This window comes from Anolis sagrei, chromosome 7 (genome assembly GCF_037176765.1).
Source record: "Anolis sagrei isolate rAnoSag1 chromosome 7, rAnoSag1.mat, whole genome shotgun sequence".
In the NCBI taxonomy this organism is placed as follows: Eukaryota; Metazoa; Chordata; class Lepidosauria; order Squamata; family Dactyloidae; genus Anolis; species Anolis sagrei.
This window is the reverse complement of record NC_090027.1, coordinates 24577063-24603877: the sequence shown is the minus strand read 5'-3', so window position 1 is coordinate 24603877 and position 26815 is coordinate 24577063. Positions and strand designations below refer to the sequence as shown.

Genomic DNA, 26815 nt, shown 5'->3' with positions numbered 1-26815 from the left:
CCTTACACCCATAATTTTTTATTCCAAACATCCAGTTTGGGTATATCCATTTTTCTCCACACTTTTGCGTAACATATTCTTGCAGCCGTTGTTGCAAAAAAGAGGAGTTTATCTGTATTGCTATTTAATTTTTGTTCATTTATTCCTAATAGAAATATTTCTGACCTCAGGGGTAGCTTTATTTTTTAATATTTTTTTGTATATTTTTGTGTATTTCCTTCCAAAAAGCTTGTGTTTTTTTACACGACCACCACATGTGGTATAAGGTTCCTTCCACCTGCCCACATTTCCAACATTTCGAATTTATGTTTTTGTAATTTTTTTAATTTATGTGGTGTCATGTACCAACTATGCATCATTTTCATTAAATTTTCCTTTAGATCATAAGCACATGTGTATCTTAATTTTTTATTCCAGATTGTTTCTCAGATTGTGTTTATGTTGTTTTCTGTATGCAGGAGTAAAGGTGTGGGTTAGTGAGGGTGTGGCTTCTTGCTTCTTTAACTTCTGTGGGAAATCAACTGCCACTTGAGCTCAGGCCGTGGCTTATATAGGTTAAACAGGAAGCAAACACTTACTCCCAGAGAGCTTCAAAGAACAGGGAACAATGAGTCACTAATTGCTTCCCTGAAACTGTCAATCACTGCCTCTCCTCCCAAACAAAACAACACTCAGAGCACAGCACTCAAACACACACTCAGATTTCTAATGCACTCTAAGACAAGGCTTACCTGAAGCAGAGAGAGCAAAGATGGCTTCTTGCTTCCTCAACTTCTGTGGGAACTCAATCTGACAACCAGTATTTTAAAAATTCTACAATCAGGACAGCAAATAAAGAGCAACACTAAAAAATGAGGGAATTCCGGACATGAATCCATCAGGGTCAGTTAACATCCTCAAACAAAGGATTTCCTCAGGCAGCAATAAACCAGGCTTTGGAGCTGCAAGGCCATTAAATGCCAATCAAGGTGGCCATTTGCAACATTCACACTTGCCTTAAGCAGACAAGACTTTTTCTCCATCCCTGGACATTCCACAGATATATAAACCTCACTTGCCTCGTTTCCAAGAGACCTCACAACCTTTGAAGATGCCTGCCACAAATGTGGGCAAAATGTCAGAAGAGAATGCTTCCAGAACATGGCCGTATAGCCCGGAAAACTCACCGCAATCCAGTGATTCTGGCCATGAAACAACACATCCAGAGTTCATTTGCTGATGGACTGATTTTTTCCAAACTTTGAGTACCACTTGTGCAGGAAACACGCAATCAGCCTGAAATGATCTCAAAAGGAAACATGGAATCCTGTTGCCCTCTTTCTTTGAGGTGTCGGACCCAAACATACAAGTCAATGCTACAGAGGCACTACAAGGGAATTGGTTCCAAATGTGATTTGATTTATTTCCACTTTGATGTAAAACCAAAGCCTTTTCACTACAGCACAGAGACCAGTTTTAACAAAAGGTCATGAGGTGTAGGACATGCAGGATGTGACACAGTAACAGATGGATTTGGGGTGGGTACAGGAGGGAGGGGTCTTGCCTTTCACCCGATGCTATGCTGTCTCCTGAGGAACACAATTTAAATTAACTGAGGAACTGAACTGAAATGTAGCACAACCTTCAAGTATTGCCCTTCGCGGTGGGGTTTTTGCACTCTCTCCAGACTTCGGTTGGTTGGGATTACAACAATTCTTTGGAAGAATATCAAGTTCACGCTTTTTGATGTTTCACAGAAGAGTTTTAAGGCCAGAACATGTGGGAGGGGTTCATTTTACTCCTTCATCTTCCAGATAAAGATCTAATGCTTCACCCAACACTTACATTAAGCTTCCAGCTCAAATCCCAGCCCAAGTTTATGGCTGCCGGTGCTGAAATTCTTGCCATCGATCAGAGTTGAAAGGCTCAGCTTCACACCTGGCAGAAAAACAGAGAATATGGAAAAGAGGACACAGAAGCTCCGGGCATTGCTGAGAAGCAGCTGAAGCCAGAGCTTAGAAACATTACTGAAAAATGGAAAAGAATTTGTTGTTCATTACTCTTCATGGGTAACAATGGAAGTTGTTCCTTAGTAAATGGCCAACATTCATTCTTTTTAATGAACTCAGATATATTGAAAGAAATGACATCCCAATCCCTTCAAAAACCAAGTAAAGACTAATGCCCCAACCAACCATTGATCTGTGCTGCTGTGAGTTTTCTGGGCTGTCTGGCCATGTTCCACAAGCATTCTCTCCTGACTTTTCATCAACATCTACTTCTCTGCTTCCAGAGAAGCAGATGGCGGAAACAGAAGAACGGCCTGCCTCAGGGGAGCGTGCTTGCTCTATCCATGTTCAACATTTACACAAATGACCAGCCACTGCCAGAAGGGACAGAGAGTTTCATCTATGCTGATGATTGTGCCATTACTGCTCAAGCAGGGAGCTTTGAGATGGCTGGACAGAAGCTCTCCGAAGCTCTAGGTGCTCTTACTGTCTATTACAGGGAAAAACAGCTGATCCCTAATCCATCTAAAACACAGACATGTGCTTTTCACCTTAAGAACAGACAAGCATCCCGTGCTCTGAGGATCACCTGGGAAGGAATCCCACTGGAGCATTGCAGCGCACCCAAATACCTGGGAGTCACTCGACCTACAAGAAGCACTGCCTGAATATCAAGCAAAAAGTGGGTGCTAGAAACAATATCATACGAAAGCTGACTGGCACAACCTGGGGATCACAACCAGACACAGTGAAGACATCTGTCCTTGTGCTATGCTACTCTGCTGCTGAGTATGCATGCCCAGTGTGGAACACATCTCACCGCGCTAAAACAGTGGATGTGGCTCTTAATGAGACATGCCGCATTATCACGGGGTGTCTGCGCCCTACACCCCTGCAGAAACTACACTGTCTAGCCAGTATTGCACCACCTGACATCCACCGGGAAGTGGCAGCCAATAGTGAAAGGCAGTGACATCTCCAGCTCATCCCCTGCTTGGGTATCAGGCAGCATGTCAACGACTTAAATCAAGAAATAGTTTTCTAAGATCTACAGAGACACTCGCTGGAACACGTCAGTAAGCAAGAGCCCAAAAGTGGCAGGCTCAAACCCAGAACCTCAATCAATGGCTGATACCAAATGAGAGACTCCCTCCTGGGCACACAAAAAACTGAGTGACTTGGAAGGCACTGAACATACTGCGCTCTGGCACCACGAGATGCAGAGCCAACCTTAAGAAATGGGGCTACAAAGTGGACTCCACGACATGCGAGTGCGGAGAAGAACAAACCACTAACCACCTGCTGCAATGCAACCTGAGCCCTGCCACATGCACAATGGAGGACCTTCTTGTGGCAACACCAGAGGCACTCCAAGTGGCCAGATACTGGTCAAAGGATATTTAATCAACTACCAAGCTTGCAAACTTTGTGTTTTGTCTGTTTGTTTGTTTTGTTAAAAATGTAATACAAATGTCTGGTTGCTCCTGACACGATAAATAAATAAAATCAACTTCTAGGGCAGGCATCCTCAAAGGTTGAAGGATCTGTTGGAAACTAGACAGGTTAGTTTATATGCCTGTTGAATGTCCAGGGTAGAAAAAAGAACTCTTGCCTGCTTGACGCAGGTATGAATGTTTGATTAGCATTTAATGGCCTTGCAGCTTCAATGCCTGACTGGCTAGCTGCAGCCTTGGGGAATCCTTTGTTGGGATGTGTTAGCTGGCCATGATTTATTCTTTTTGGGTTTTGCTCTTTATTTACTGTTCTGATTTTAAGAGTTATTTTTTTTAATACTGGTCGCCAGATTTTGTTCATTTTCATTGTTTCCTCCTTTCTGTTGAAATTGTCCACATGCTTGTGGATTTCAATGACTTCCCTGTATAGTCTGAAACTGAAAGTTTTTGCAATGCTAATCAAGGTGATTAATCGCAACATTCACACCGGCCTCCAACAGACAAGAATTCTTTCTTCCACCTTGGACATTATACCACAGATATATAAACCCCACTTGCCTAGTTTCCAACAAACCTCACAACCTCTGAGGATGCCTGCCTTGGATGTGGGTGAAACGTCAGGAGAGAATGCTTCTGGAACATGGTCATACAGCCCGGAAAACACGCAGCAACCCAGGACAGTTTACACACAATAAAGGCAAGCACTCCGTACCCATTAGCGAATACAGATACCTCAAAATAATACAAAATAATAACCAAAAACTTATAACAAGAGAAATTGCAGGTGTATCCTACACATTTTTGATGGTGATGATGGCACAAAAAATAGAGTGTCTCTTACAATCAATGGTGTCTTACAATTGAAGAAATATGATAAGTTACATTCAGTCTCTGTCTGGACAAGTGGTTTCCTCTAGGCCAGGCATGGAAAACTTTGACCCTCCAGGTGTTTTGGACTTCAACTCCCACAATTTCTAGCAGCCAGTAGGTAAGCTGTTAGGAATTGTGGGAAATTACATCCTAAATATCTGGAGAGCCACTTTCCCATGCCTGGGTTAGATGAACAAAGCTATAAATAAGGAAATGTCATGTTCAAATACCCAACCGTATACCTACCGGGCCGTAGGGTCTGAGTGTAGCCAAGTCCAATGAGGCTGGCGTTGTTAACTTTGGCCTAGAAAAGAAATAATAATAATAATAATAATAATAATAATAATAATAATAATAACTGTATTTCTAGACTGCCCTCTCTCCCTAAAGAGACTCAAGGCAGTTTACACACACAAAAAGGTAAGAATTAAATGCCTCAGGTGAGTACAAACATATCAAAATAATGCACAATAAAGTAACAGTAATAACAGAGAAATTATGACAATGAATTAAGCCAGGGGTCTTCAAACTTTTTAAATAAAGGGCCAGGTCACAGTTCCTCAAACTGTTGGAGGGCCGGATTATAATTTGAAAAGAAAAAAAAAACATGAATGAATTCCTATGCACACTGCACATATCTTATTTGTAGTGCAAAAAAAACCTTAAAAACAATACAATAATGAAAATGAAGAACAATTTTAACAAATATAAACTTATTAATATTTCAATGGGAAGTGTGGGCCTGCTTTGGGCTGATGAGATAGGATTGTTGTTGTTGGAGCATGTTGTGTTACTGGAATATGGTTGCAAAATGCATTGTTGAGGGTATGCTCAACGGTCATGCCATTCGGGGCGGCAGCTTGGTACCAGCATTACGACTATGTATGCTGTCTGTCCACCTTTCTTATTGCAATATGAAATAAATCACTTTTGGCTACTGGTGCTGGGTCATGCTGCTGCTGCTAAGTAACTTTGCTGTACATTTATGAGGAGGGTCTTTTGTTAAGCCCACTCACACAATAATTATAATTTCATGGGAAATCAGCAAAATCCTTACCGAGACAGAAGCGTTTTCATCCAGCTGGTACTTGGTGGCAATGCCAAACCGAGTGTTATTACTGCCAGCGGTCCAGGCAAGATTTACAGCGGTTTCAACTTTGTCACTCACTTTTTGATAGATTGAGCCACCAAATTCAGTTCCATCATTCCTATTTGTGAAAGATCAAAAGAAGATACGATTTTTAGAGGAAAATGTTTCACTTGTCTTCCTTTTTCTCCTCTGCCCTTCTTGGTCTTTTTCTGGATTTGCCAATCACTCTATTTTATTTATTTATTTATTTATTTATTTATTTAGTGTACTTCTACCCTGCCCTTCTCTACCCCTGAGGGGGGACTCAGGGCGGCTTACAAAAAGGCACAATTCGATGCCTACACAGTAATACAGATAAAAAATAAACAGCAATTAAAACAGTTATAACAGTTAAAATAATCAATATATATCACAGTTAATCAATAAAAACCAGTCTTATGCTCAGCGCTCGCAACTCAGAGTCCATAATTTCATTCCACATTTTCCATTCCTATCGGTCGTCGTTGTCCTTTATTTATCTGCCAGATTGCCCAAACGCCTGGTCCCAAATCCATGTCTTTAATTTCCTTCTAAAGGAAAGGAGGGATGACAATGATCTAATTTCCCCGGGGAGTGCAGTCCACAGGTGAGGGGCCACCACCGAGAAGGCCCTGCTCCTCGTCCCCGCCAATCTCACTTGTGATAGAGGCGGGGTCGAGAGCAGGGCCTCCCCAGAAGATCTTAAACTCCGAGGTGGGACATAGAGGGAGATACGTTCAGACAGATACGCAGATATTTGTCACTGATAGCAATATGGAATAAACTGCTATACCATACACATTGTCTTCTTCCCCTGCAATAAGACTCCTATATCCATCCAATCTCTATATAAGTGTAAATGTAACAGTACTGAACATGGAAGAGTGCAAGACCTTCATGGCTCAGCCTCCCCTTCAAATGCTGCCAGATCCAGATCTCTAGCCCTTCAGTAGCTGCATCATTTTCTGTTTTTCACCAACATTAAACATTTCTCAATAATACTCTTAACATAGTAACAGAAGAACACAATGGTAGTCATCTCTCCTTTATAATAAAGCTGCTGAATCCTGGTTGGCGGGGGAGGGGGGTGTCAAAATATTTAAAATTAAGTAGGTATTTTTAAATACAAAAATGTGAGTGAAAGGTTTAAATGGATACAATGACTCAGCAAAAGCTGTAGTTCAATATAAGCAGGCGTGCCTGTAGCTTAGTAAGCCTCAGTGTTAGTTCGCCTCAGTGTGAGAAGGCCTCAATGATAGAAAGGCCTCAAAATGAGATAGGCCTCAGTGTTAGTAGACCTCAGTATGAAAAGGCCTGGTGTGAGGTTTCCATAAGAGGAAGCCCCAGAGTGAAGGCCTCATGTGTGAAACTCCAGTGTGAAGGCTGCTGTGTATAAAGCTATTGTGCGAAGCTCCTGTGTAACTTTGGTGTGAGAAGAGGCTCTGTGGGAGTGAAGCTGTTTATCTGCAAGAGGAAGAAGTCCAGCATGGAAGCAAAGAAGAAAGTATAAAGAACTTCATTTGTATTATGGAAACCTTGCTCTTGTAAATAGTGCAACTATATTATTTTACTACAAAGAAAAGCCTCCTATGAAAGAGATAACATTGGCTTGTCTGTTTTATCACTTTTGGCTACTGGTGCTGGGTCACACTGCTGCTAATAAGTTACTCTGCTGTGCATTTATGAGGAGGGTCTTTTGTTAATAAGCCCACACGCCCAACAAAAAAAATCTCCTAATATCCCCATATAGGCTACATCTGCTCAGCCATGGCTGCTCTTTAGATCTTCAGAAGGCACCCTTATTTCTTCAAGTTTCGTATTTCTTTAATTTGCAAATTATAGTTTACCAATAGAAAACATAGCTCTAACTCAGGACTTCAACTCCCACAGTTCCTAACAGCCCCTGGGCAAAGCCAAGACTTACACGTTCGTGTGCAGCTGGAAATCCGCTGCCTTGTATCCCAGTGCAAAGTTATTCTGTGACAGCCTGGACTTGGCTGTGTCAAAAGCCATCTGGTAGCCAGCGAGCCAACCATCGTAGCCCAACACGGCCCAGCCATAGACAGTGGGTCCAGCAAGGTCAATGTCAACATTGCAGCCGAGATTTATGTACTCCCGTTTGTAGGATGTCTTCAACTTTCCACTCTTCTTCCTGGCAAGGAGTGGGACGTGGAAGGAAAGGGAAGAAAGACAGTTCAGTTGATTCCAACCTGAATTAGACAGTCAAAAATTAGCAGTGAAATACTCCTCTACGTTTTCTGAATTCTGGTTAGGAGTAACAACTTGATGATACGAACAAAAATACAATACATTCTCATCATTTGAAGCCATTCACTTCTGTATTTAACAACTCTATAACAGGCATAGGCAAATTTCAGCCCTCCAAGTGGAAGTTATGGAAATTGAAGTCCAAAACACCTGGAGGGCTGAAGTTTGTCCGTGCCTGCTCTACAATATTCCCAATGGGAAATCTTTTTCTCCATCCTTCTTGTGAGGGATACTCACCCTGTGTTTGGTACAAACATGGTTTCAAGGCTCATCTTCAGACCTTCAGCCAACTAAAGTGGAAGAAAGAAAATGAAATTATGTCAAAATGGAGGGAGGGTGGAAAGGGAAAAAGGGAAGGAGAAAGAGAGAGGGAAGGAGGGAGGGAAGAGGAAAGGAAGAAAGGAAGGAAGGAAGGAAGGAAGGAAGGAAGGAAGGAAGGAAGGAAGGAAGGAAGGATGAAAGGGTGGAGGAGAAGGAAGGAAGGAGGGAGAAAGAGGGAGCGAAGTCAGGGAGGGAAGGAGATAGGAAAGAAGGAAGGAAAGATGGGCCTGAGAAAAGAGCCCAAGGGGCCGCGTCTGGCCCCCAGGCCTGGGTTTCCCCATATCTGAACTAGATGGTTTAAACATGAAATTATGTCAAAAAGTTGCCTTATTGGCAGCTGGTCAGAAAGTAGCTTCTTCATCTGACCAAAATTCAGGATTTATCCTGAAAATATGTAGTTTTGCTAGATTTTTGAAATTATAGTTTTTCTGCCACTATTTCTGGGTTTTTTGTGTGGGGTTTGTTGTATTTTACTTTTGATTAAATAAAAAAAAATACTTTATTTATAGACCTCTCCCCAGGGGGATTAAGAACAGTTTACATACAAAAAGGCAAACATTCAATGCCGTAGTCAACAAAAACGCACAATTCAACACAATACAAAATAGCATCAATAAACTTATATCGACAAGTGACAATAGAAATAAGAAAAAAGAAAGAAAAATACTAATATTTAAGTAAAACATAATTACACAAAAATACATGTGATTGACTTGTATATGTAAATACAAATTCAATTCATAAATGTTTCAAATAAATTAACACCAGTACTTAACCAAGGCAAGAAACTCGGCCCAGCATAGCCCATGAGATGCTAACCAGCACGTTCAGATTACAATGACCCAATATAAATCCATCCCCTATTTCCAAGCCACGTACAACTTGCTCTTACCTTATCCTCCATGGTCACCTCCGTCCCCAAGGTGTTGTCAGTGTTCCATTTTTGGGCAAATGTAAGTCCATAGTCCTTGAATTTATATTTGGTCTCTAAGCTGCCTGAAGCTTTCCCTGTGTCTGTATTTGACGAGCCACTTGTGATAAATTCCTGTAAAAAAGATATTTGAATAAACTTTTAAAAAACACCAAATTTTAACGTTAATACAATTCTAATAAACCATGCATAGCTCTACCTATATCATGCTTTACCATGTAGTATTTATTCATATAATCAAATAATAATAATGATAATAATAACAACAACAACAACAACAACAACAATTTTACTTCTTACTCGCTACTCCTTGTGGCTTGAGGCAGGGCACAAGATAGTTAAAACATTATGTAAACTATATATATTTAAATGTATTTCTATGAATGACATATATCAAAATACACAGAACAAAGATTAAAATACAGTGAACACTTGGCATGAGTTGAAAATTCAAAGTTAAAAATTGACTGGGTAGGCCTGCCAAAAGAGATGTGTCTTTGGTTGCATCTTAAATTCTGACAGCTGATTTAGCTGCTGAAAGTTCTTCCAGCAGGTCATTCCACAGTATTCGGGCGGTGTAATGCTTCTAATGACATGATGTCCAAGAATGTATATTATTGTTGTCTTAAATTGTTATTTTATGATGTTTTATAGTTATTATCGATATATTTGGATTGTTGTTAACATGAGTTTAATATGTTGTAAGCCGCTTTGGGTCTCCTGAGGGAAAAAAGCGGGATATAAATAAAAATTATTATTATTACTATTATTATATATACAACAAGATTAATACACAGCAAAGAAGATCACTCTGCTGGCTTTTGTATTTGATCACACATCAGACACTTCCCAAGTGTCAAATAACTGGGGCAACTTACAGGGAGCGGTCAACCCCCTGTTTAAGGAGCTCCACTGGCTGTCATTTATTTTCCAGTCCCAATTCAAGGTGCAGGTTATCACCTACAAAGCCCTAAATGGTTTGGCCTACCTTCGTGACCATGTACCATCTCGGGCCCTCCGTTCATCTGGGGAGGCCCTTCTTTCGCCCCTGCCAATTTCACAAAGTCGCCTGGTAAGCACAAGCTTTCTCTTCTGTGGCCCCTCGACTTTGGAACTCACTACCTGGAGAAATTAGGAAAGCCCCTACCCTAGAAATTTTTAAAAAGGATCTTAAAACCTGGCTCTTCTGCTGCGCCTCTGGAGAGTAGATATACAATCCCACACTACTGTTTAGCCTCAACGTTCTGTCATTAGAGTATATGTCATCCCCCCCTCTGTGGGAAAGCTTGATTCCACAACCCCTTTGCAGTTTGATCTTCCTCCTCCTCCTTCTCCTCCTCCTCCTTCTTCTTATTATTATTGATGTCTCCCTACACAGCTTGGTTCTAGATTATCTGAGAGACTGTATGACACCATATAAGCTTGCCTGAGCCCTGAAATATCTAAAGGAAAATATCTCAGCTCTACTTCTCACAAGCCTATAGATCAGGACATAAGGGGAGGCCTTCTCAGTAGCTGTGTGACAACCACAGAACATCCTTCCACTGGATACCAATCTAGCTGGTTCCCTTGCTTCTTTGGTCTTTTGGAATTTATGGAGATAAAGCTGCACTTGAAAGCACAAATCCAATGCTACTAGGGCTCTTTGGCCTTCTTGAATACTCCAATCCAAAGCTCCTTGCTCAGAACCAGGAAGGGAAAGGAGCTCACCCAAGGGCCCAGGCATAACCTTGGGAGGAGGATCATGGATAAAGCATACCACATGTCAAATAGCGATAATCCTACAAGTCTTGGTAGCCTTCAAAAATGCATCTAGCTTCCTAGTCAGGCTCTCTCAGCTTTTGTGGCCACTCCAGGGAAGCCACAGTTGCCAAAGGCAATGAGTCAAAAGGCTATTTGTAAGTCATCTATTAACTGACTGACTCTGTAACCCACATTAGGAGGCTGTGGGCACGGTCACCTTTCCCAGCTATTTATGCTCAGTTAGACTGCTGGTGCAATATGGCCTCAAGCATCGTACACTTTCACACACACACAACTGCTTGGGAACTGCTTACAATCTAAGAATAAACATAAGGAACAGGGAATGGAAAAAAAGGAAGTTCTCGTTTAGAAAATTGTTTGGAGACTGAAAGAAACTTTCTTTTAGCCAAAAGGATATGACATCACTGATAATTCTGTAATATTTAAAATATACAAAATGTAGATAATGACCAGTTAGTAAAAGGTAAAGGTTTCCCCTTGACATTTAGCCTAGTTGTGTCATGTGGCTGGCATGACTATATGGAGCACCGTTACCTTCCTGCAGAAGCAGTACTTACTGATGTACTCACATCTGCATGTTTTCAAACTGCTACGTTGGCAGAAGCTGGGGCTAACAGCAGGAGCTCAACCCGCTCCCTGGATTCAAACCACCAACCTTTCGGACAGCAAGCTCAGCAACTCTAACCAAAATTATATTTTTATATATGCCTCCAAATGTTTCACATGCAAATGGGGTTGAGTGGTGATGTTATATGCAATGCAACAGAACCTGGGTGTCAATTCAAAACCACGTAATGGATGAATTATTATTATTGTTGACACAAAAGCATAGTATGTCACAGCAAATGAGATCTAAATGCTGGATTTCGTATTAAAAAACCCACAAGTCGAACACTTCCCAAGCGTCTAGGACTATGTGATGTATTTTCGAATGATGCATGCAGATCCAAGTAAGGTGGCCTTTTGCAGTTGACAGATCGTGATTTTGTCAGCGTTTATTGTTGTTTCCAAATGCCGGCTGAGGTCTTTTGGCACGGCACCCAGTGTACTGATTTATGCCAGAGTCTTTGCAATTATTATTATTATTATTATTATTATTATTATTATTATTATTCCGCTTTATCTCTTCCAAAGGAGATAAAGAATGACAAGAGATCATGTGAAGGCAACATTTAAAATACAGAAGTGAAAGGTACAATGCATTCTTACCAGCTGAATAAACATCCACAAAACAGAGTTGCATGTAAAAGGAGAAGACACATTAGACATAACTACATGAATTCATTAGTGGTTCTTCTCAAAAACCCGTACTCCTGCTTCCACTTAGAATAGCAAGATGTATGCTATAGGTATTTAATTCAGCACTCTTGCAAACTCTTCCACTTTAACTACAGGTGCGGAGACAGCTCTCTTGTTGCCATACATAACATCTGTTAAGTGCTTACATTACACACTAGAGGAGCACAGCTTCAAACACATCAAAGTCAGCATTGCACGGAGAGGTAAACAGAATCATAGAATCATAGAATCAAAGAGTTGGAAGAGACCTCACGGGCCATCCAGTCCAACCCTCTGCCAAGAAGCAGGAATATTGCATTCAAAGCACCACTGACAGATGGCCATCCAGCCTCTGTTTAAAAGCTTCCAAAGAAGGAGCCTCCACCACGCTCTGGGGCAGAGAGTTCCACTGCTGAATGGCTCTCACAGTTAGGAAGTTCAGATGGAATCTCCTCTCTTGTAAGTTGAAGCCATTGTTCTTGTCCTAATCTCAATGGAAGCAGCATACAAGCATTCAAATTCAAACATTCAAATTTTTTGGGGAACCAAATAATTATTAAGGGCCAAGTGTTTCCCAGCTACTGCTTCAGTACTATGGCATTACTAATAATCTTGCACAAGTTCTGCATTGTTGTCACAACAACTTGAAGTTCCCATTACTTACCACTCCACTAGAAGACTTGGTCTTCAACTCTAACTTGACCATTCCAAACCCTGAAATTGCCAAAACAAAGACTTGTAATTTGTATCATAGTAGTTGACTTGTAATTATGCCCAATTAGAAAAGAGAAAACAACGCTGGAATAGCATTAAGAATATATCAAGAATTTTTTTAACGGAAAACCATTAGTTTTAACTAGCTTCTGCCTGGATGTAAGGTTGCCACAAACCCGCCTCCTATCTCTGATCTATTGCTTAGAGCAGCATTTCTCAACCTGGGGGTCAGGACCCCTGGGCAGGTTGCAAGGGGGTTTCAGATGGGTCGCCAAAGACCATCAGAAAACATAGTTCTGATGGTGTTAGGAATCCCTTTGGCAGAGAAGGCTGAAGATCTCTCCAGCTGACCTTCTCTTCCTTTTTGGAAACAGACAGCAAATCCTCCCACCAAAAGTCCTCCTCTGCTGTGATTGGTCGGCCTCTCAGCCAAGGGGAGGGCTGTTTCTGAGACTCTAAGCGGGGAGCAGAAGGCAGGCATGCTCAGTGCATGGCAGTGTGATGCGCAAGTGCAAGCGAGGGAGAGCGTGTGAGGCTGGAGGGAGGCTTGCCCCAGCAAGTCCCTTCAAGGAATGGGGGTTCTGTCTGGGAAGTTTGGGTCAGTTCTATCATTGGTGGGGTTCAAAATGCTCTTTCATTGTCGATCAGGGGTCCTCAAACTACGGCACGAGGGCCGGATATGGCCCTCTAAGGTCATTTAGCCGGCCCTCACTCAGGGTCAACCTAAGTCTGAAATGACTTGAAAGCACACAACAACAACAGCCCTATCTCATCAGCCAAAAGCAGGCCCACACTTCCCACTGAAATACTAATAAACTAACATTTGTTAATATTGTTCTTCATTTTAATTATTGTATTGTTTTAAAATGTTTTTGCACTTCAAATAAGATATGTGCAATGTTCATAGGATTATAATTTTTTTCGAATTATAATCCGGCCCTCCAACAATTTGAGGGACTGTGACCCGGCCCTCTGTTTAAAAAGTTTGAGGACCCCTATTGTAGATGAACTATAAATCCAAGCAACTACAAGTCCCAAATTACAAAATCAAGGAGGACCTTCTTATTACAACACCAGAGGCACTCCAAGTGGCCAGCTACTGGTCAAAGAACATTTAATATAATACCAAGTTTTTTAAACTTTGTGTTTTTTAAATACATTACAACTGTACCCTCAGTTCGCTTCTGATACAATAAATAAATAAAGATATTTACATTACAATTCATAACAGTAGCAAAATTACAGTTATGAAGTAGCAACAAAAATAATTTTATGGTTGGGATCACTACAACATGGGGAACTCTATTTAGGGGTCTTGGTATTAAAAAGGTGGAAAACCATTGGTTTAGAGGCATCTGAAGCACTGCTAAAACACCAAGTAGGGTAAGTAAATCCCATAGTCTTCAACAGTGAAACAAGATTAAGTTTTTATCTTTGTCAAGCTTCATTTCAGAAGCACCTGTGATCCCACAAAGTACAGAAATAGCTGCAGGAACAATCCTAGAACTTATCACATTTGCTAGGAGGCATCCCTGTTTGTAGACACCGCCTGGTAAAACTTGATAGCCAGCATGATGTGTGAAACTCGCTTGTGAAATCCAAAACTATATGGAAAACTCTTAAAACAAGACTTTCCACCAGTCTAAAGAGCAAGATGGATGTATGGGATCCTTGAAGCGACTGGATTGACCTTGAAGGAGCTGGGGGAGGTGACCGCCGACAGGGAGCTCTGCCGTCGGCTGGTCCATGAGGTCACGAACAAATGAACAACAAACAAAAAGCTTATGGGAAGAGTCAAATGATCAAGGAACGAGAATACCATAAACAAGAAACACAAATAAAAATTAGCTATTTTTTTCACTTTCATATGGGTCCTGTGGCCCTACCCATAGTGAATGTAGAGGGTTCACTGTAATATGTGTAATATCTGTGGACATTCTACAGATATATTAACCCCACTTCTAGTTTCCAACAGACCTCACAACCTCTGAGGATGCCTGTGATAGATGTGAAAGATGTGAAACGTCAAGAGATAATGTTTCTGGAACATGACCATACAGTCTGGAAAACTCACAGCAACCCAGTGATTCCAGCCATGAAAGCCTTCAGCAACACAATGTTAACTATAACCTTACAGTATATTCCAACAGGTTAACAAATATCATCATAACACTACGGAGAACATTATACAGTTGAGTTTCTGGCCCTTGCAATACTTACCATATCCTTTGTTGAATATATCCCTGGCAGATTTCCCCAGGTCACAGTAAGATGGTGGGATCGCCATGGGGTCTGCGAGAAGCAAAGAAAATCAGTATAGATTTGGAAATAAATTCACACTTGCCCTCCAGCTACAAACATCATTTGAGAAACCAACTTCCAACCACAGTGTATATAAAAAATGAACAACTTAAATGTTTATTCATTGATTTTCTTCCTCATTAACAAGGTATTTTTAAGGGGCAAAAAGCTGCCCACAAAAAGACTCCCAACAGTGGAGTTAGACTTCAATACACTGCTTGCAAGGCAAAATCTATTATCCAAAGGCCTCTTTCACTTGTGTATGGTTCCAACAAGAACAGAATGGATCCTTTGTGTCAGGAAATTCTCCTGTCAACCATAAAAGGCTTTGATCCCAATTATTTTGCCTTTTTTTCTGTGGCCTATGTCCAAGCCTGTGGACACAAGTGCTTCTTTTACAAGGCCAAACATCAATTATCCTATTTCTCAGAGGAGTAGCCCTGTTGAAAGATTCCTAACTCTATACACTGAAATACTATTCATTTTTTTAGTAATGAATTCAGTTATAAAACTAAACTGATTGCACTGTAAAATTCTTGAAGATCTTTGAAACTCTTGAGCAGTGTTTCTCAGCTTGGGGTTGGGACCACTGAGGGGGTCACAAGGGGTTACAGAGAGTCGCCAAAGACCATCAGAAAACATATATTTCTGATGGTAATAGGAACCCCTTTAGCAGAGAAGGCTGAAGATCTCTCCACCTGTCCTTCTCTTCCCTTTGGAACCAGACGGTGAATCCTCCCACCAAAAGCCCCCCTCTGCTGTGATTTATCAACCTCTCAGCCCAATTCTATCATTGGTGGGGTTTAGAATGCACTTTGATTGTAGGTGAACTACCTATCCCAGCAACTACAACTCCTAAATGTCAAGGTCTATTTTCCCCAAACTCCACATTTGGGCATATTGAGTATTCATGCCAAGTTTAGTCCACATCTATCATTGTTTGAGTCCACAGCGCTCTCTGGGTGTAGGCGAACTACAACTCCAAAGCTCAAGGTCAATTCCCACCAAACCCTTCCAGTATTTTCTGTTGGTCATGGGAGTTCTGTGTGCCAAGTTTGGTTCAATTCCATCATTAGTGGAGTTCTGAATGCTCTCTGATTGTAGGTGAACTATAAATCCCAGCAAATCCAACTCCCAAATTACAAAATCAACCCCCACCCCACTCATATTCAAATTTGTGCATTTTGGGTATTTGTGCCAAATTTGGTCCAGTGAATGAAAATACATCCTGCATATCAAATATTTACATTATGATTCATAACAGCAGCAAAATTACAGTTATGAAGTAGTAACAAAAAAAATGTTATGGTTGGGGTCACCACAACATGAGGAACTGTATTAAGGGGTTGCAGCATTAAGAAGGTTGAGAAACACTGCTCCAAAGGCTTAGCAGGGATTCCTCTGATCTTTGACAACAGGAAATCTCTTCTTGCCACAATGCAGTTTCCAATATCACACCTCAGAAGGCAGCACAGGGGAAATGTAGGACCTGCTCTGCCTATCTCTTTTGCAGGATGCAGAAAAGCAGTCTTGTGTTGCTAGATGCTGAATACTTAGCTTCTAACTATTTTTATTATTTATTATTATTTACCATTAATATCTGAACTTCTTTAACAATACATATATACCTCGTGGTCTAGGAGCACTAGGAGTACAGCTGAACATGGTTGCAGGCTTCTTATTTCACAATATAGCTCCTAAATCATTTACTTCTCAATGTGAATCTACAGAAGGATTCTCCTCTAGCTTTTATGTAAACCTGTCAAACATGGGGGGAGGTAAATGCATGCATTAATAACAATAATAACAATAATAATAACTTTATTTTTATACCCCGTCTCCCCGAAAGGACTAAGGGTGGCTGACATGGGGACCAAGCCCAACATAAAGCAACATTTAGCAACTAAAACACAGCTAAAAACATAATAACATACAATATACCATAAACAATCTAATTAAAACAATTGAAAATGGCAAAATATAAAAACATTGTAAAAGTGTATCAAACCAACCTCAACAACCAGTAACTAGGAATATGGTTGTTGAGGGAAGGGCGTAGGCTTGTGCAAAAAGCAAATTATAGATCTAGGTTGGGAGTAAAGTGCTGAATACAACCTTACCAGTAAATTAGAACTGGGCATTCATGAACAGGGACTAATCACATTGGAACACATAGGTTTTCAAATCCCTGAGAAAGGTGGCTAGTCTAATCTCACTGAGGAGGGAGTTCCAGAGCCAGAAGGCCCTCTCTCTTGTCCCCACCTACCGTGCTTGTGACGATGGCGGGAGTGAGGAAGGCCTCTCCAGATAGATCTAAGGACCTGCACCAGTTCATAGGGAAAGATGCGGTCGCAAAGATAGGTAGGACCCAAACCATAGAGAGGTTTATAGGTGATAACTTGCACTTTAAATTGGGACCAGAAACTTATCATCAGCCATTGGAGCTGCTTCAGTAGAATAGAAAAGGTATAAGAACACAATGATAATAATAATAATACTTTATTTATAACCTGCCCTCTCTTCCCAAAGGGACTCATAATGAAGAAAAGTAAAGAATCTCTAATTTTGACGATTTACATACTGAACTTTCTCACAACTGTGTTCCACTGATCCCAGATTCAATCCTTAGAAACATGATTAGAATATGGCCTAAATGATGGAGAATTATACATATTTATCTGTGCCAGTATGGTGTACATCTTACTGTGTTAATGGCTTTAGACCAGGAGATCCAGACTTAAATCCTCAATGAGCCACAAAGAGCCTGAACAATTTTGAGTCAATTTCACAGTATTCCTATAAGGATCGGATCAGATACAATATCCTCAACTTTTTTTGGGGGTGAAGCAAGACAATAATCTGAGTTTTATTGAAACACATCAAAGTATAACCCCTAGTTAGACCTTTTTAGTCAATGAGATATTTTCTTGTTTATTTACCATGCAAAAATTACCGTACATACTCGAGTATAAGCCAGGGTTTTCAGCCCTTTTTTTAGGCTGAAAAATCCCCCTTGGCTTAAATCTGGGTCAATGTTATTTACTATTTTACTCCGTTATTGTTGATGTTGTTGTTATATTTACATTATTTTACTCTATTATTATTTTATTACATTTATTATTTTACTCTATTATTACTATTATTATTATTTACATTATTTTACTCTATTATTATTACTTTTGTATTTATTGTTATTATTGCATTATTGTTATTGATATTAGATTTAAATTATTTTACTCTATTATTTTTATTACATGTATTATTTCACTCTATTATTATTATTGGAAAAATACGTAAGTACATTTACATTGAAGGTTGTTAGAATAATGGTTTAATCAGAGTTGCACAGTCTTATCTTAAACTAGCCGCCCCCGCCATGTGTTTCTGTTTATATGTGCTTTGTGTGTGTGTACGTGTATGTGTGTGTATATATTTGTGTATATGTGAATATATGTGTGTTTGTATATATGTGGTTTTGTGCATGCATTGTAATGTAATTTTTGTTGTTTGGCTTTTTAAGTATCTTCTGCTGTGTTTTTCAGTGTTTTTATGACTGATGGTCACTTGTTGGCCCGATAGGTGTATTGTGTCCAAAAAATGGTATCAATTTGCCCAGCGGTTTTTGAGTTATGTTAATCCCACAAACAAACATTACATTTTTATTTATACAGATTACAGTTTAAAATTCAAAAACATTTAACCTCCTGATGTCTCAATTAATGTAATTTTATTCATATCTACTTTATCTTGAAATTTACCAGCAGCTGCTGCATTTCCCACCCTTGGCTTATAATCGAGTCAATACCTTTTCCGTTTTTTTAATAAAATTAGATGCCTCATCTTATATTCAGATCGGCTTATATTCGAGTATATATGGTAACTGAACAAATCTAATTGGGATTAACCAACAGAATGTTAGCAAAAATTCTTCCTCCAAGCCTGATTCTTTCCCTATCAATTTAGAAATCCAAACTATTTTAACTAGACTTACGCCTGCTTTGTGCTTGGAAGCAACATTCATATACAAACTATTGCTACCTGAAACATGAGAGTTCAAAACCAGCACACTATGGTGCCTCTAAATGTGGATACTTAGACCCTACCATTGTTTGCTAATAATGTAATCTCAAAAACCTAGGAAGCACACACCCCACACCACTTAAACTTGAAATATAAATCTTTCCTTATCTTGTTGGCACAGGATGGGGATTTTTTGCTACACACCGAGCCAGTTGTGTTCATTATTCTATTTATTTATTTATCTTGTATACCACTACTCCCAATTTAAATCCCAAGTTAAATTTAGAACAAAAAACACATGTAGGAGATCAAATGTCTCCTATTGGGTGAAAGAACCCCACGGTAAAAATGTGTGCATGTGGGTGATGATGGTGGCCAAGTATGATTTTACCATAGGCACGTACACTAGGAATCTAAACTCAACAGCAACTCTATACTGGTCTATAAAGGTAAACGTTTCCCCTGACATTAAGTCTACTCGTGTCCGACTCTAGGGGTTCGTGCTCATCTCCATTTCTAAGCCAAAGATATGCCTTTGTCCATAGAGACATGGTCATTTGGCCAGCATGACTGCAGGGAGCACTGTTACCTTCCCGCCGGAGTGGTACTTATTGATCTAATCACATTTGCATATTTTCGAACTGCTAGGTTGGCAGAAGCTAGGGCTAATAGCGGGAGCTCATCCCGCTTCCCGGATTCGAACCGCCAACCTGTTGGTCAGCAAGTTCAGCAGCTCAGCGGTTTCATCCACTGCGCCACCAGGGGACAAACTATATATACTGGTCTATACTCAATAGCTAATCCATAGTCAATAGCAAATCTTCCTTCAGGAAAACAGCAGCCTCCATTCTCCTGACAAGGATGTAAAGGAAACATATGCCCATTGACAGCCAATTCTTCTAATTTTTTACTCCACTGCAGCCTGAATCCAGGCACTCTATTTCTAACCCAGTTTTACTATGCATTCATGTTGAGTCTGTTCTTTCCACAGCTTGCAGACCAACTAAGAAGCACAGATCCAAGCTGAGCCTGACCATTTTCTCATTCTCTGCTTCTAATTCATTTGGCAATAAATAACTGATCCAACATTTTTATCTGTGGGTAAAAAAATACCTTTTTATCAGCTACCATTCAAAATGCCTTAAACCCAATGTTCTATCCACATACTATACCACAAAGAACTTTGAAGTAGATCTCAATGAGAGATAAGCATAAGATAGTGTCTGCTGACATTTACTTCCCACAGACAAAATACAAGTCAATACGCATAATGACCAACCCCTGTCATAAAACACCACTTAGGCAAGGCTTTATGATGTGCATCAATCATTGTATCTTGAGTAAATACCACATTTGCCTTACTCCCATGAACAAGCTGGGGCAGCAAAAGGAAGTCACATAATGTAGGCCACAGGTAATGGACTTTCAGAATACTGTAAGAAAATGATTTACTGTATATACTCGAGTATAAGCCTAGTTTTTCAGTCCTTTTTTAGGCTGAGAAAGTCTCCCCCGGCTTATACTCGAGTCAATGTTATTTATTATCTTACTTTGTTATTGTTATTGTTATTATTACATTTATTATTTTATTGTTGTTATTATTACATTTATTATTTTATTGTTGTTATTATTACATTTATTATTTTACTCTTATTACTGTTATTATTACATTCCATTATTTTACTCTATTATTATTATTATTATTATTATTATTACTGTACTCTATTATTATTGGAGGACATGTAAGCATATTTACATTAAAGGTTAGAATAATGGTTTAATCAGAGTTGGACAGTCTTATCTTCAATTACAGTTTTATGTATATATTCAAAAACATTTAATCTACTGATGCCTACATTAATATAATTTTATTGGTATCTATTTTTATTTTGAAATTTACCAGTAGCTGCTGCATTTCCCACCCTCGGCTTATATTCGAGTCAATCCATTTTCCCAGTTTTTTATGGTAAAATTAGGTGCCTCGGCTTATATTCGGGTCGGCTTATATTCGAGTATCTACGGTACTATTATTCTAGATCTCAATTGACAAATGTGGCCCTCAACGGAGAGTTTTTTATTCTATAACTAGTTCACTACCAGATAATTGAATTAACAAATCACATAGGAATTAGTGTGAAGTCATGTTTTGTATCTGACAGGCAGTTTGTGGCATTGTTATACATTTAATTAACAAGCAGCAGTTTCAAACAGTACCAATGAATAATTAAAAAAGGAAATAGCTTTTTTTAAACTGTTAACTATAATGTTAATTAACCCAAAGGCAAGGATGGAACAGTGTGTGTGCCTTTTCGCTACACATTGATTTACGGACACCCAATGAATTTCATAAGGCTTTCTTAGAATCACAGAATCCTAGAGTTGGAAGACACCTTGTGGGCCATCCAGTCCAACCTCCTGCCAAGAAGCAGGAAAATTACATTCAAAGCACCTCCAACAGATGGCCATCCAGACCCCGTTTAAAAGCCTCCAATGTTCACCACCACATTCTGGAGCAGAGAGTTCCACTGTTGAACAGCTCTCCTTACAGTTTTCTTAACTGTGAATCTCCTTTCCTGCAGTTTGAAGCTATTGTTCCGCATCCAAGTCTCCAGGGCAGCAGAAAACAAGCCTGCTCCCTCCTCCCTATTACTTCCCCCCACATACTTATTATACATGCCCTCATCATGTCTCCTCTCAGCCTTCTCTTCAGCTCTTTAAGCCGCTTCTCATAAGGGCTTGTTCTCCAAACCCTTGATCATTACAGTCACTCTCCTCTGGACACGTTCCAGCTTGTCAACATCTCGCTTCAATTGTGATGCCTTAGGCAAAGGACATTCATGCATTTCTCTCAGTAGCTTCTTATAGAGCCTATAGGGCAGGCATTGGCAAACTTTGGCCCTCCAGGTGTTCTGGACTTCCAACTCCCACAACCCCTAATAGCCAGAATCGAAGTTTGCTCAAGCCTGATTTAGCACCTAGAATTCATTGGCAGTCCTTCTGGACTTAGGGAAGCTTCTCCTTTTGGACAGCTACTCCCGGAATCCCCAGCAAACATCCTGGGAGTGATGGTCCAAAAAGGCACCTTTTATTTATGTCCTAGGAGCCAGATCTCGGATGTATATGTCTCTTCAAGTAGTCTTATGGCACCCCCATGAATTTCAGGATTTTTCTCAGTCAAGGAAACCTCATGCCCCTTCCACACGGCTGTATAAAATCCACATTATCTGCTTTGAACTGGATTATATGGCAATGAGGACTCAGATAATCCAGTTCAAAGGAGATAGTGTGGATTATCTGGGTTGATATTATATGGCTACGTGGGAGGGGCCTCAAAGGTGGCTTTGTCAGTTCTTCCTTACATTCATTTAACATTCATTGTTGGCCTCCTCTTCAATTACTAACCAGGGTGGCTGACCCTGCTATGTTCCCAAGACTGAGCATTTTCACAGACTAAGAGTTTGTGAGGGGAGTGGGGGATGATTGGCTTTAAAAGTAATTTTAATTGTATTCATTGTATTTTAACTCTGTATCCATGCATTAGTATTTAATCCGTTTTTAATTGTTGTTTTTCTTTTCTTTTAAATTGTTATGAGACTGTGAGAGAACATCTACACCAAGCACGGTCAAACTTCGGCCCTCCCTCAAGGTGTTTTGGACTTCAACTGCCACAATTCGTAACAGCCAGTAGGTTGTTAGAAACTGTGGGAGTTGAAGTCCAGAATACCTGGAGGGACGATGTTTGCCCACGCTCATCTACACTGTGGTCTGAATGTAATTTGATTTCTCATGGGCTTTCCTGGTTCCATGCGATGGAGCTTGGGAGTTTCACGAGACCCTTGGCCTTCCCTGCCAAAGGGGTTTGATGCTTCACCAAACTACAACTCACGGGATTCCATGACATTGGGCCAGAGCAGTTAAACATATTATATCACCGTAGCTTCTGGGAACAGGGGTGGCAAAATAAACCTTGGAATGGTGGGTAGCTGATCTGCTTGTGATTAAATTCTTGGGGGAAAGTCGTCAGATGTGTGGTCATCCGGAGAAACACAGGACTGTGGAGGAAAAATATGCAAATGTTTGGCCCAGAGCGTTGGATTCCAACACCTGAATCTTCTAGTCCTCCTGGCCACAGAAGCTTCTGAGACCCGAAGACCAAGAAAATAACTTTTCCAAGCTCCAGATGAAACCTTTTGTCTTGCAATAGGAGTGACTGGGCAACGTGCATCTAAGGCAGTGATTCTCAACTGGTGAGTCCCCAGGTGTTTTGGCCTACAACTCCCAGAAATTCCAGCCAGTTTACTACCTGTTAGAATTTCTGGGAGTTGACAGCTAAAATATCTGGGGACCCACAGGTTCAGAACCACTGATCTAAGGGATTCTATCTTATTGTGATCTGAAAGTTATCTCTGATCCAACATCTGTTAAAAACCCCTAATATTTTCTCCCTTCTTTGTTAGACATTAATGCATTTGTTTTCTTGATCCTTCAAATTGTTTCTGACTTATGGCGACCCTATCATAGGTTTTTGGGTCAGATTTGTTCGGAAGGGGTTTGCCTTTGTCCTCCTCCAAGACAGAGAGAGTGAGACTTGCCTAAACAGATTGGTGGGAATGAGAGAGAAGGTCTTCTCTGTGATCATCCCCCACCTCTGGAATGCCCTCCCTAAAGAGATTTTTTTTGGTGTGTGTCAGGAGCAACAAATCACTTCTGGTGTGAGAGAATTGGTGAACTGCAAGAACGCTGCCCAGACGCCGCCTGGATGTTTGATGCTTTACCATTCTGGTGGGAGGCTTTTCTCATATCCCCGCATGAGGAACTGGAGCTGACAGAGGGAGCTCAACTCACTCTCCCAGGATTTGAACCACTGACCTGTCAGTCAGAAGTCCTGCTGGCATAAGGGTTTAACCCACTGCACCACTGGTTCTTAATCTGTGGGTCGTGAACCACCAGTGGGCCTTGAGGATGAAAATCTGGTTTGTGAGCCTCCTTCCTCTTTATTTATTTCCACTCCTTTCACCTGCCACTCCTTCCCTGTCGCTGACCATGGGATACATTCTGCACCAGAAACTAGAACTGATGTGGTCTATCCAATGCAACTTTCTGAATCAGCACCCCAAAGCGAATCTAAAGCTGACCAAAAACTGATTCTAACCCTTTCGTTGGAGAGTGGTCCCTCGTCAAGTGGTTCCTGGTCAAAAAAAGGTTGGGAACCACTGCCCTCTCACTTCTCTCCTTCAAAAAACAATTAAAAACTCACCTTTGCTCTTTAGCATATGGAGAGGACTAGAGGATCATAGACACCTAATCTATTGCCTAGTTGGCTCTGTTACAGCACTGCAACATAATTAATTTTAATGTAATTGAAATTGAACTTTTAGTTTTTATATAAAGACTCATGTTTTTATGCTAATTTGGTTTTACATGTAGGTTTAATTTGGTATATGTCGGTTTATTTTAGTATATATTGGTTTATTTGGGTCTTGAGTGGTTTAGTATTCTTGTTTTAGGCAATGAATGTCTGCCTTTTTATTGTTGGAATCCACCCTGAGTCCCCTCAGGGAAAAAGGGTGGGGTACAAATAAAATTTTATTATTGTTGTTATTAGAAATCCAATCAATAGGTTTCTGTTACTAAACAGAGACTCCAACCCTGGTCTTCAGAGTCCTAGTCCAGTGATTTTTTATGCTAATTTGGTTTTACATGTGGGTTTAATTTGGTATATGTCGGTTTATTTTAGTATACGTTGGTTTATTTGGGTTTGGGGTGGTTTAGTATTGTTGTTTCAGGCATTGAATGTTTGCCTTTTTATTGTTGGAATCCACCTTGAGTCCCCTCAGAGAGATAGGACAGAATACAAATAGAATTTTATTATTGTTGTTATTATAAATCCAATCAATAGGTTTCTGTAACTGAACAGAGACTCCAACCCTGATCTTCAGAGTCCTAGTCCAGTGATGAAATCACTACACCAGGTATCAGTGGATACTAGCGTCTTGGCTACGGTGGTCCACGCTCTCGTCACATCTAGGATAGACTACTGCAACACATTGTACGTGGGGTTGCCTTTGAAGACTGCTCGGAAGCTTCAAATAGTCCAACGAGAGGCAGCCAGGTTAATAACTGGGGCAGCATACAGGGAGCATACAACTCCCATGTTACAACAACTCTACTGGCTGCCAGTTTGCTACCAGGCACAATTCAAAGTGCTGGCTTTGGCCTATAAAGCCCTAAACGGCCCCGGCCCAAATTACCTGTCCGAATGCATCTCCCCCTATGAACCATCACAGAGATTAAGATTCTCCAGGGAAGCCCTGCTTTCCGACCCGCCATTGTCACAGGCACGATTGGTGGGGACGAGAGACAGGGCCTTCTCGGTGATTGCTCCCCGGCCATGGTACTTCCTTCCTGGTGAGATCAGGTTGGCCCCCTCCCTCCTGTCTGTCCTTTAGAAGGATGGTCAAAACTTGGCTGTGGGACCAAGCTTTCGGGACACGGCAATGAAGCGGCAGTGGAAAAGATGACAGGGCCAATTGGATTTGATGCGGATGGCTAGGACAGTTTTAAATGATGTATTTTAATATTTTGATAAATGTTTTTTTAATGTTTATGTATTGTATGTGAATCTGTGTCCCGGCATTGAATGTTTGCTGTGTATATGCTGTATCCCCTTCGGGGTGAGAAGGGCAGAATAGAAATGCTTTAAATAAATAAATAATAAATCTTTTCCTCTAAAGCATCGTAAATCCACCCACCTGGTTAGGATCAATCGCTGTTTTACCAGCTAGTCCAAGCATAGGCAAACTTCAGCCCTCCAAAACACCTGGAGGGCTGAAGGTTGCCCATGCCTGAAATAGTCACTTTCTACACTGCAATATAAAACCCTGATTATCTGCTTGGAATTGGATTATAGGGCAGTGTAGAAAGAGCCTAAGGCATCCCATGGGGAAACTGTTAGGAATTGTGTGAGTTGGAGTCCAAAACACCTGGAGGGCCCAAGTTTGCCCTGGTCTGCTCTAGAGCATTGAATCTGCACTGAAGGATCGCCATACTAGACTTGGGGCATTTCAAGACTCTCAGGCCCACCGTTACTTCCTCCTCCCCGCCCCCTCCCCCCCGGGGTCTATTTCCTGGGAGGGGTGGGACTTCCTCTTTGGCCGGCTGTCAATCGCGACCCCCTCAGGAGGCCTATCCCTCAGAGGCCGGGCCGGGCCTTGTTCTTTCCCCTGTCGAGGGCGAGGCCTAACTCCTTCGAGGCGCTGCTTCTTCCCCTCGGGCCGGTTGGGCCCCGTCCGTCGCCGCCCTGCCCTGCCCTGCCCTTCCCATCCCGCACCTCAAGGGCTCCCTCCGCTCTGCCTCCGTCCGTCTCCCTTGGCCAAGCTGAAGGTCTCGCCTCCGTTTCCGCCCAGCGCGCATGCGTCAACGCTCGAGGCACTCTCCAAGCCGCGCCTCTCTCCCGTTTGTGCCGGCGCGCATGCGCGACGCCACCAGCTCTGTCCCCGCCCCCACCGTCGCTTGGAGACCCAAAGGCAGAGCTAGTGCGCATGCGCACTCAGGCAGTGGTTCTCAAACTGGGGTCCCCAGATGGTTTTGGCCTTCGACTCCCAGAAATCCTAACAGCTGGGATTTCTGGGAGTTGTAGGCCAAAAACATCGGGGACCCCAGGTTGAGAAACACTGGATCGGAAGGGGGTTTTTTTTGTCGTGTCAGGAGCAACTTGAGAAACTGCAAGTCACTTCTAGTGTGGAGAATTTGCCGTCTGCAAGGACGTTGCCCAGGGGACGCCCATAGAATCATAGAA

The 26815-nt window shown here is 41.2% G+C and overlaps 1 protein-coding gene across 2 annotated transcripts; it reads right to left on the bottom strand.

Moving 5' to 3' along the window:
- Positions 1-1377: 1377 nt before the first annotated feature.
- On the bottom strand, positions 1378-26469 carry VDAC3 (voltage dependent anion channel 3). Of its 2 annotated transcripts, XM_060787308.2 has the most exons (10): positions 26348-26469; positions 16626-16756; positions 14917-14988; positions 12647-12696; positions 8902-9054; positions 7926-7978; positions 7345-7572; positions 5370-5520; positions 4559-4616; positions 1378-1917 (listed from the first exon to the last, which is right to left on the bottom strand). In XM_060787308.2, exons 2-10 carry the CDS (start codon positions 16660-16662, stop codon positions 1826-1828), a joined length of 894 nt encoding a protein of 297 aa, XP_060643291.2. In that variant the 5' UTR covers positions 16663-16756; positions 26348-26469; the 3' UTR covers positions 1378-1825. The 2 variants fall into 2 exon arrangements, with proteins under 2 accessions (XP_060643291.2, XP_067326854.1); XM_067470753.1 differs by lacking the exon at positions 16626-16756.
- Positions 26470-26815: the final 346 nt, after the last annotated feature.